General features: G+C 44.4%; 1 protein-coding gene across 1 annotated transcript; it reads right to left on the bottom strand.

Annotated features, from left to right (window-relative positions):
- Window positions 1–317: 317 nt before the first annotated feature.
- Window positions 318–11,472, bottom strand: zgc:110239 (uncharacterized protein LOC550326 homolog). Its single transcript, XM_056582962.1, has 11 exons — window positions 11,231–11,472; window positions 10,794–10,853; window positions 10,623–10,715; window positions 9,982–10,154; window positions 9,073–9,322; window positions 8,471–8,666; window positions 7,813–8,006; window positions 7,357–7,448; window positions 2,374–2,535; window positions 1,854–2,043; window positions 318–1,211 (listed from the first exon to the last, which is right to left on the bottom strand). The coding sequence occupies exons 1-11, from the start codon at window positions 11,274–11,276 to the stop codon at window positions 1,024–1,026; spliced, it is 1,644 nt and encodes a 547-aa protein (XP_056438937.1). The 5' UTR covers window positions 11,277–11,472; the 3' UTR covers window positions 318–1,023.
- Between the last annotated feature and the right edge of the window lie 491 nt (window positions 11,473–11,963).

Here is an 11,963-nt window from a genome sequence, read left to right as displayed (position 1 = left end):
ATCCTTATTGAGGCATAATAAATGGAGAAATGTTGGAAATAACTCCTCCTATCAGTATGAGAAGCACAGGCCTGTTTCTAGACTAAGAAATGTGAACACAGAGAGACACTAAAATACACCAACATTCTACACATTTTATATGAAATAAATCGGTTTTAAGTATTTCTCTCTGCGTGCGTACGAAAACTAAATAATATTTTCCCAATTTGATAGAAAGGAGTTGCCTTCTGTTGGATTATTGAGGTGCTTGTAGGCTTCAGTACGACCTACATAAAGACGGTGCAGTAGGCTAACTGTAAAGATAGAAAATAAAACGTGGTAAATAAACCAATCAATTGAATAGTAACCAATCCAGCCTTTATTGCTAACTTAATTAAAGTAGCAGAAGTAGTGAAATTGAGCTTGTCACATAACAGCAAGGGAAGAAGAGGACGCTCATTAACATAACTTGTTTTGTAAATCAACAAAAAAGGAAAGACACTGAATGACCAGCAATACATCCCTGAGGAGGCACATTACACGGCGCAGGGCCAAGAGATTAAAATTTCGACATTAGGCAGGTTAAAATAAAACATCGCACTTTACTTAAAAAAATTACAAATAAAAACATTAATTAAAGTAGGCCCTTTAGTTCTTGCTATCGTTTTCTCATTCAAAGTATCACAGAGCATGAAACACAAACCTTTTGAATTGTTGCTGTATTGAGTGGGATAGCTTAAGCACACTGCACCCATTTAGAAGACATTACAGCATTAAGGGATACACAGACTGAAAAACCAGAAGTGTTTGATCTTAAAATGTACTGAATGTAAGTCGCTTTGAATAAAAGCGTCTGCAAAATGCCCAAAATCAAAGTGTAAAAAATCTTCAAACGCTAAATTTCTATCTTCAACGTAATACGCTTGTGAATACACCATTCAAAGGAGCTCGTTTCCTGCTCCGTCTGTATGACTGAGTGACTCAGAAATATCGTACCTGTGTACAAAAACACCCAACTCACGCACCACACACACCGGCACCAGACTACGCCAGTGTGACGAAGGTTGCGTCGGTGGCGACTCCGCAGTTGTTGTCCTTCATGGACATGAGGACGTAGCCGTCGTTGCCCCAGTAGGTGGACCAGGAGTTCTTCACCAGCCAGTACGGCTCATCCTTCAGGGTCCCGTAGCCCACGGCCAGCACCGCATGGTCCAGGTCCTCCACCGTGCTGCCTGGGAAACCAGAGGAGCACCGTTAGCCTGATTATGGTTCCACGTTCACCCAACGCAAGGGGGGTTTACTACCATTACACCCTTGCGGAACCTCCTTGCGTCCACCACAAGGGCCTGATGTGCGCCTCCCAAAAATTGTACCCTTGCGTCGAGGCGGTCTGCTCACTAAAACCCGGCGCAGAACCAAAACAGGTTCAGGGCTTTATCGAAGCGTCTGCGTGGTCCTTACGTTGCGATGACGTGGAATCTTAACTGAGCCTTCCGCTAAGCCAATACTATTTGAGTAACAGTTATCGAGTAATAACAGAATAGTATGAGCCTACCATTCTGGTCATGTCCTACACATTGTAATATGTAAATGATAAAACAGTATATCATTTTTAGAATAAGTATTTATAAAGCCCTTTTCGTTACAAAGTGCTTCAGAAGCATCCAAACGACAATATACGATGAGAACACAAACATACGGGTGACATATTACACCTCCAGGTATGCGTGTGATTAGCACTTACAAGCCGTTTTGAAAACGAACCAAAGTACGTTTAACACTGGTGGTATAATACGTCACCTTTTAAGGCCAATCCTCAACAAATTGCTAACCAGTGGCAAGTGGCTTTAGCCTCATAGCCCTGAACCTCTTACCGCAGGCGGGCTCGTAGTAGACGCCGTGGCTGTAGAAGACGAAGGAGCGGTGCGAGGCGTCGATGCTGACCGCCACGGGGCCGCTCTTGAACAGCGCTAGCTTGAGGGCCTCGGCGCTGCCCGACGTGACGTTGGTGTAGCTCTGGATGCGCGCCACCAGCTCCGACTGGTTCAGGTGACAGAGTCCGTTCTGTCCAGGGATCCAGACGGCGGGAGATGGATGGACAAGATATGTTTCTTAGGTTAGCTTTTCTCTTGAAAGGGTTATAATTGAGGGAACAAGTACAGAGTGTTTGTATGAGTATGTGTGATGCATGAAATGGAGATAAAACCAGCCTACTATCATCTTTCAGTTCTTTCATCTTTAAATCTTTAAACACGTTTTGCTCCGTAAAACCCCAGGGGCAAAACGTGCAATTTCAATGTTAGAAATGGTGTTCTATGGATGAAAAGGAGATAAAAACCAAGCGGCTTATCAACGGAAGAACGGGTTGGCGAGGCCCTCCCGCCGCAGGCTCACCATGCCCATGTAGGCGCCGTAGGTCTCCGTGGTGGCGATGCCTCCGTGCTTCATGATCCACTCGTACCCGCGCCACTCCTCGCCGCCGTCGCAGCCGTTGTTGCCGAAGCCCCAGGAGCAGTCGATGAGCATCTGCTGCGACAGAACCTGCTGCTGGCCAGTCTGGGGGAAAAAACAACATTCAGTCACGTGACACCTCGACCAGAACCCACTGCTGGCCCGTCTGAGCCCAAAACATTCAGTCATGTGACACCTCGACCAGAAACTGCTGCTGCCTCTTTTGAGGCCAAAAAGTTCTCAGTCAGGTGAGACTTGAACCAGATGACCCACCTCGGAAGACAGCCTTAATTAAGGTCAACGCTTGTTTTGTTGCTGCTAGCCCGCTGCGTCACGTAGCCTTGAGTCTAGCCGTCAGAAAAACACCTCCGCTATTATCAATGAGAGCTGCTGCACTGAGCCTGTGTGAAGCCCAGTAAACTGAAAAAATAAACTTGAAGTATATTGTTGCGTGCGTCGACGCGCCACTCTTTGCGTAAACAATGTGTTTTCCAGGAAAGTACGTATGTTCGGTGTCACATAATTCAATGATGAATAGATTAGTACCGGTAGTTGTAATCGCATAAGTCACAAACCTCTTCAGACTTGTTTAAAGATATCTTCCCTAAAAGTCACATTTCTGCATTAAATTGCATTGTGTGCTACACCGTTGGGTGTTGCCGGGGGTGCACCCTGACCCCACCGTAGTGATAAGGCGGAACACCCATATAATATACAATGAAATAACTTGTTACATAGCCCCCCCATATAACTACAACCCTGTGACCCTCCGCAGACCACATGTTCCCGGTAGCATCAATTTGCGATCATGGACCAGGTGCGGTTGATAGTCCAGGGAGAGAAAACAGCGAGCTGGACGACCCCCGACATGGTTCATACAAGGGTGATTTAAAGAGGCAACATTTGGAGTACAAGCCGCGTTGGAGCTTCAGGTGTGTTCGGAAGATCGCAGATGAAAACGTCGGCCTGTTAAATGACTAAACATGTAACTTAAAAGAATTGAACACACAACAAATGTCCAATTGAAACAAAAGCCAAAAGGAAGGCTGTTGCACCCCAAACTCATTTGAAAGCATCCAAAGATACCGATGTATACATTTGTCGAATGTATTTTCCGTAATTAGCATAGCATAAGGCATTAGAATAAGCCGCACTTGAACCCTTGGTAAAAACAACCACGACCGGGCAAAGGCCGCCGTAACAAATGCCCAATTTAAAGCATGTCAAATCGTATCCGAAGACCCGCACGTGAAGCTGAAAGATTGTCAAGACTCACAAAGAGTCTTTTGATTTGAAATGTATGGTGTTTTGCATCGAAGGGCATAACAAATTCATCAAGTCTGTGAAAAGCCTATGAAATTCTGTGATGTTTATATGTCTAAGGATTAGACACATAAATCCTTAATTAATATTAAGGATTTACATGAATTAAATATAATTAATATTGATAGTGTCACAAACATTTCGTAAGACATTTGTATAGACTACAGGGCATAATTACCACGCTTGTCAAAATCGCAGCTCACTGAGTTATTAGTTATCTTGGTATGCAAACAACACCATATATGCGCTCCCATTGACCCGTAAGCCGTCTGTGTGAGCTGAAGATGACATGCCTTGAGACACATCTGACACGCTTTAAGGTTCAAACGGTAAGACCCCCGAACGCCTCCCTGCTCATTGGTGTTTTCAGTACGGGGGAGGGGGGCCGTGTTGGGATGGGCGCCTGCTGTGAGAGTCTAAACAAAGAGCCCTCAGGTTGGAGGCTGCGCCCAGGCCGGAGGAGCCGGTCGCAAGGAGACGGGACGCAACACGATGTGGCGCGAGGCAACGCATTCATGCTCGGTGAAGCACCAGGGGAAGTATGGGAAATAAATGTGATTAAAAGAAAAAAATGGTGTGAACAACATGGGCCAAATTCAAGTAAAAGCCCAAAGCCCCACAGCCCTCAGGGTTCCTAAACTCAATTTCAAGTATCCACGGATAGAAATACATATCCACGTATGCAGGTAAGGTACTGTTTTTTTATGGATTTATGCGATTGCAGGATAGTGTCAAGGGAATACATGCATGGCTCCAGACTGAGAGCAAACATCGTGCGGATGCTATCAAAGATTTTCCTAGGTGCCCATCAACCACACACGTGCACTTAGATGGACAATTTTCTGAACAGCTTGTACATTTTGAGGAACTTTGAGGAGACAGAACCTTCTCAGTTGAATTAAGAGACACAACGTCATTTGATTGTGTGCGGCGGCTGCTGCTGTTTAATATTTGCATTTATCTTACCTCCATATTGGTTACTGTTGGTTACCCAATAAAACCCCCCGTTGGCTCCGGTCAGGGCCTTAAGCCATTTGTGGGAGGACATAAGGGAGCTGCCCTTAGACACTAGGAATGTTGCAGCCTGCGTCTGTGTGTTTATGGTGCTCGAAGGTGACAGGAAGAGGTCAGGTGGGTCACTTAAGTCCACTGACCATTTGCATGACAAGCACCTTCTTGCTCCCTGACGCGTTATGCAGCCGCATGGTGGGCGGAGACGATACCAAGGGTATTCCACAGAGGTGGGGGTAAGTCACTCATGTGCAAGTCACAGTTAAGTCTCAAGTCATAACCTTCAAGTCTCAAGCAAGTCCCAAGTCGCTGTGGTGAGAATCAAGCAAGTCACAAGTCAAGTCATTGCTGAGGTCAAGCAAGTCCCAAGTCAAGTCATACAAAAATCTGATGATCTAACCCAGTTTACACATTTAAATATCAGTAAAGAGAGTGGTTCATAAGTTGAGTTTTATTTCAACATTAACAATAACAATGTCTTAACATTAACAATAACTATTGCAAAACATTCCAAAACCATGATGTGAATAGTTTGAAAAATGTTTTTATGATCATTACCTCCAACCTATGAGCAGAATCAAATAGAACCTCTAGGTGGCTGTATACGAGAACAGTTCAAGTCAATCAGTCAATCTCGCAGTCAAAGACGCAGTCACGTGGCTTGCCTTTTTTTGTGGGTTTTGTAGTGACGGATGAAGTTCGATGTTGTGGTGATCGTGTCACTGATTTTTGAGCTGCAGACCTTGCATACCGCTGTCCTCTTTTTCTTACTATCATCGACAATCTAATCCTTGAACCCAAATTGAATTATTTTTGGTCTTGCCGCCTCCATGACTGCTGCTCCTGTAATGACCTGCTCACGCAGCGGCACTTTGTCCGTGCAGAGCGCAATCACCCGAGATGCGTGCATTCATTGCATTATAAAATCACCCGATCATGTTTCAAAATAAAATAATAAATATATATATTACAATACATAATTTCTAACTTAATCCAACTTTAAAAAAGTCATTTTGAGTCATCTGTCTCAAGTCTAAGTCAAGTCATGAAGACCAAGTTAAAAACATTCAGTCACGTGAAACCTCGACCAGAACCCACTGCTGGCCCGTCTGAGCCCAAAACATTCAGTCATGTGACACCTCGACCAGAAACTGCTGCTGCCTCTTCTGAGGCCAAAAAGTTCTCAGTCATGTAAGACTTGAACCAGGTGACCCACCTCGGAAGACAGCCTTAATTAAAGTCAACGCTTGCTTTGTTGCTGCTAGCCCGATTCCCTGAGTCCATTGTCCCAGAGACAGGAGAAGCAGGTCTGGTAGGCACATCAATACCACAATGATCAGCTCAGAGCAGGATGCAGAGGGGAATAAAGCGACCTCCACGGTCTAAAGTTTAACAGGTTTGAACTTTAAGCGTCTCCATGCAAGTCGTAGTTTTCAGTGGGGGTCAGTGGTGTGGGTGTGGGGGGGGGGGGGGGTTACGGTTAGGGTTAGGGTTAGGGGCGCATCTGCCGATCTCACACTGTGAGGGCCTAAACATAGAGCTTCTAAATCTGAGAGATGGAGCTGACATAGACGGGAAGAATGGAGCCAAACCTGGACTTGGACACGCTCAAACCCCTCTCCCTACTTTCTGACTCTTCCCCCACATTCCCACACCCTTACTGGTTGTGTTTTACGATCTCTTTTAAATTTGCTATATATTATATATATATATATATATATATTTATATACATATATATATATATATATATATATATATTGTATATATATGTAAAAAAATAAATTATCATGTTGTAACGCACCCCACCACCATAATGTATTCTATTCATAGTGGTAGGACTTATTAGGAATTTGTAACAGAAAAAAGGGAAGAGGTGCGCGGACAAATCGAAAGAGTGTTGGGTCCATCACTCCGGGTGTTGGGAATCTGGAGCCGGGACCCCCGTCGCCTGGATCATGTTGCTAGGTTACATGTGCCGAAAGAATTCCTTTGAGGCGGTGGGATACAGTGCCCCCTCTTGATATACTGACCGCATCCAGCCGGAAATGCACTTGTTTGGAGAGAGCAAGGTTGACAACGACTCAAGATGCAGGGGGTACGTTCTGGGAGCAGAAACACCTCTCAATGGGTTGAATGGGTTTTTCCTTGTTTGTTTGGGTTTCCTTATTTGTTTGGGTTTCACTTCAGCTTCGCCTTATAAACAGCTTCATTGAACTGAAATTACTCACGGAATTAGTTTATTACTAATGTTATTATGATATATATATATTTTTTTTTTTATTATTAAGAAAAACTAAACAAAATAGAAACACAATAGTGATGTTAGCAGTAATATTTATGTATATATATCTATATATTATATATAGATATATATATATATATATATTTATGTATATATATCTATATACACTAGGCTAATATGTTCATGTTGGTTACAGAATATGAACCCAGACCAGGTTTGTGCATTGGCTCGCATACATATCGTAGAAGCCCCATTATGCATGCACAGTATAATACATAACTGGCCCCTCGCTTCAGTTCCCTGTGATATAAACCTGAATGAAGGCAGGAGGTTGGGTGTGTTTTCTCACCTTCATGAAGAGAGCGCCCTCTATTGCCCCAGTGGTGGAAAAGCTCCAGCAGGAACCGCAGATGGCCTGGTCCTTCACTGGCGTCACAGCACCTGCAAAACAGTGTGCTCCATTTCAACTGAAGAACATAACAATGTGTGTGTGTAATGTGAAAGGGAAGAGGTGAGAGAATGACGAGAGCACCGTCATTCAAGAATACAGCGCATCAAACGGGGAAACATCTTTCAATGGATGAATTTAACTATGGTTAAAGTGATGACATTTAATGATGAAGTAATATTACAACTACCGTAGTTTAATTAATGCATTGAGTCCCCATAGGGTAATTTATTTAAATGTCATATTATCAATCTTTAGTTCAATTATTAGTTAAAATGAAGTCATTTCCGACACAAAACACACAGACACAGACACACAGGGACAGACACAGACACACACACACAGACACACACACACCACTAAGCCTCCAGTCCAGGGAGTCTGGGACCTGCACCCCATCATACATGCTGGATGGGAAGGGGAGTCCCCTGTTGGGGGTCTTGCCGTGTCTCCGGCCCCTCATGGTGGCCAGCTCGGTCACGGTGCGGTCCGAGAGTGGGTTCAGCGCCAGGGAGAAGGCCAGGCCCGCCCGGTTCTTAGAGTGAACGTACCTGGATGAGCAAGAGGAGGAGTGGCATTCTTATGGATTAGTTTCACGGTTAAGTTGCATTAGTCAAATGCACAATTATTTTATTGGAACATTTGATGCATGGAAATATTTGGCTGCTAGACTAATTAATTGACCATGAAAATCCAAACTTGACTTCCCTAGCATGTATAAACCTTTTTTGCATGACTGCTGAAGAATTGAGTCAGCTGAAATCTAAAATATGTAGAGGATGCAAACGTTTTGGGTGTGCTCAATGGGAATTAGGCCCCTTGACTTGGCCAAGTCACATCCTAAAATGGATGCACTAAAAAACAATAAGGAAACGGTAAGGGACCCGAAACCAAAACCATAGGATGGACCGATAGACACCTAGACCTTCACGTTTAAACCACGAGGACTAAGAATTCTTTAAACAAAACGAGGATTTGTTTCCGTGGTGATGTGCGGAACCGACATGGCGCCCACCTCAGGTTGTGAACAAAAGCGTGCTCCCTCTTGTGGTGCTCCCGCTCGTCGTCATAGCGACGCTGGAACTTCTCCTTGAAGTGGCCGAACATGCGGGAGGCGTGGCCTGTGGCCGGCGGGTGGATCAGATCCTTCATGGGATTGGCCAGCAGGTGGTGCTCCAGGCCGGGTCCTGGGAACGCCCCACAGCTCATACCTGGGGACGGGAGAGGTGCATGGGTGACCATCTTATTCATAGAAAACTCCAAGCTCAGCCATGTAAGTGTGTGTGTGTGTGTGTGTGTGTGTGTGTGTGTGTGTGTGTGTGTGTGTGTGTGTGTGTGTGTGTGTGTGTGTGTGTGTGTGTGTGTATTTGTGCAGAGGATTGTGTAGTGTTTATTTATAGCTAAGAGAGAACGAGAGAGAGAAAGAGAGAGTGCGAGAGAGAGGTTTTGATAAAAGCTAGCATTCAAGTGAAGTCAGTTACTAATCCCTATCAATTACAGTAACAATCGCCACGCTCTCCATACTCCAACGATATCCATCTACTCCAACCCCTAATATGCAGACCCTCCAAACGGGGCGGGGGGGGGGGGGGGAGCCAATCAGAGCTCAGCTCACACCTTGGGGCAGAGAGAAGACCTTGGGGTCCACTTTGGGGCTGAACTCGTTGTAGTCCACCAGGTACTTGTCGTAGTGGGAGCCCAGCAGGGTGTCGTAGCCCATCATCTCGTAGTGGTGGGGCACGGCGGGGTCCTTGGGGGCCCCGGCCCGGGACACCCACAGGGTGTAGGTGTTCTTCTTGTAGCCCACCGTGGTGACGTTCTGCCACACCTCGCACAGGGACCCTGAGTAGTACTCCATCCTCAGGAACTGAAAGGAGAGTGGACAGAACCGGACGGAGTGGGACACTTATTCAGAACATCTGAAGCCAACATCCCATGGACTGACTTATTTCAGGAATCAAACTTGTCCTAGATTTAATTACATGAAATGGTAAAACAATTGAGTTTGGTTTTAAGAAATTTTACGAATGACCTCAATACAGATGGCAGATACGTAGTACAAACAGCATACCCATTGGGTACGTCCGATTTCTTAACCGACTGTTTAGGTTATATGCGATACAGAGCAGAACCAACGCAGGTGGAGGCTGGGGTGGTGAAGGGTGACATTCTGCTCAGCACAATGAACTTCATGAGGGTGTGTGTGAGATGGAAAGTATTCATTTGACTGCCAGTCGGTTTAGGTGAGTTCGATTGGACATCGTTAGCCGTCAGCTGACAGAGGATGCATGACTAGAGTGTCCCACCAGAACTAGCTAAGCCCATTAGTGTAAGCATTATTCACTAATAACAACAAATATATATCTATTTAGCCTCTCTGATCTATATTTTTTGTTTGTATTTTACTTATTCGCGGAGCACTCTTTATTTTCAGAGGTACTCCTCTTTTGCGGAGTCTGCTCTCACTTTAACATCGCACATTGGTCCTCAAGCATGTCCCCCTGAGAACCGGACGTCTCAACGCACCTGGAAGCCCTGGAGGTCGGGCAGCGTTCCCTGGGGGGAGACGGGCTCGTCCTTGGTGCCGTTGACCTGAAAGCACTTCATGACGTTGAGCTCTTCCTCCGTGGTCTCGGGGGTGATCTTGTAGGACACGCCCGAGGGCTGCTGGGTCGCCAGCTGGTATGTGCACACTTGTCCTGGTGATTGGACAAGATGGTCAGCCATGGTTTCGAAAAACTTCACTTTTTGCTTATCAAATGCCCAGTTTAACACAGGATCATCCGGTCAAAGATGTTCTTGTGACAAGGCCAGGTTTAGGTTCAACTAGGTCATGAAAAAAATAAATAAAAATGCAATAAAGTATGTACAGACTCGACAATAATTGAAATACAGCTCAAAGGCAGCCAGGGACATGCTTGGGATTTAAAACTGGAGGAATTAAGTAACATTGGGATAATAAGCCTTAATATGTGATAGGGGATCAGTAGAGCTATGAGTCTACTCCTTGATAAGGTTTTTTTTTCCTCATTGAGTTCCACCAGTCAGCGTTCTGTCATAGATTTGGTGTAACCAAAGTCTATGAAAAAGGATCTGACACTGAGGTTTCAGTTCTCATAAGGACATTTTACAAGGGGAATTTAATTCTGTAGATGAAGTGTTCTTACCATAGTAATAGTCTATGCGGCTTGACTTCCCTGCTGTGTCAAACCACGCCTCAAAAGGTTCCTTTATTTCAGCATAGGGAAGCGAGATCACTCCTGTAAAATACACAAACGCTTTAGTAAAGGTACACAACAAAGCAGACAACAGTAACTGTGTAGTAATTCACTTTTTACCTTTAACGTGATAAGTCTTTCCAAACTCTGGAGGCGAGAGGACTGCTTTTCCTTCTGTGCCTGGAGACAAAGGGTTGAGGGTTTGAGGGCTAAGGGAATCCCATTGTTCCCTGGCGTGATTTAGGCTTATACTATAGTCACTTAAATGTATGACGAAGAAGAGTAAGCTTAACCCCATTAATAGCCGAAGTAGTCAATAAACCAAATTGACCGTAAACATCGTAAATCCTGTGAGGAGGTCGCACTACTACATAGGCCAACATGAAGAAACACTAATGGCTTAAACTTGTTTTGCAGTTGTTATTTATTTGAGCATTTCGATAACCACGCGTGTAAATATCAGAATCCGACCAACTTTGATGAAAAATAATGTAGAATCAGTGTGGTGAGCATGTTTTAAGACAGTGATTCAGTGTCCAAAGGAACATGCCTCTTACCTATTACAGTAAACAGAAGGACAGCTGCAACACAATAACACCACATCGCGAGATCTTTATATATCACAAAATCAGAAAAGACCAATCCATCCGATGAAACCACCTGCTATCCAAATATACCCGTGTTAATATAAGTGTATTGGAACTGGCAACTCCTGCCGAACTGCTTAAATTGAGTAATAACCATATAACAGACAATACAGGTCATAACCAGGAGGCGTATGTTGTCGGTCAGAGGTCCCAGATCATGTGACACCAATCACGTGACTTTGCCAGTCAGTCGACGTTGTAGTATCATCAATAAACCAGTAGTCACTTTAGTCATAATCCATATATTTGTATCATCCCATAGTGTGTCCTGAAAGATATAAACCGTTATATATATTTAAATATAACGGTAGTAAAACAAGGAGTAAAAGAAAAGCTGAATCACGAAGATATTGAGTTGTGAAACTTCAACTAACCACTAGGTGTCAGCATCTTACCGACCACAAGTTGAAATGTGCAATTTACTTTAATCTGCAGTATTTTATTCAATATTCATATTTGCACTATTTGTACTATACTATAGACTGTTATAGACCTATGTCCTATGAACTATGACAGACAGAGAGACAGAGAGACACATACACGCACGCACACACACACACATACGCACGCACACACACACATACGCACACACAAACACACACACACACACACACACACACACACACACACACACACACACACA

Source organism: Gadus chalcogrammus, chromosome 22 (assembly GCF_026213295.1).
Source record: "Gadus chalcogrammus isolate NIFS_2021 chromosome 22, NIFS_Gcha_1.0, whole genome shotgun sequence".
Taxonomy (NCBI): domain Eukaryota; kingdom Metazoa; phylum Chordata; class Actinopteri; order Gadiformes; family Gadidae; genus Gadus; species Gadus chalcogrammus.
This window is presented reverse-complemented; position numbering and strand designations above follow the sequence as displayed.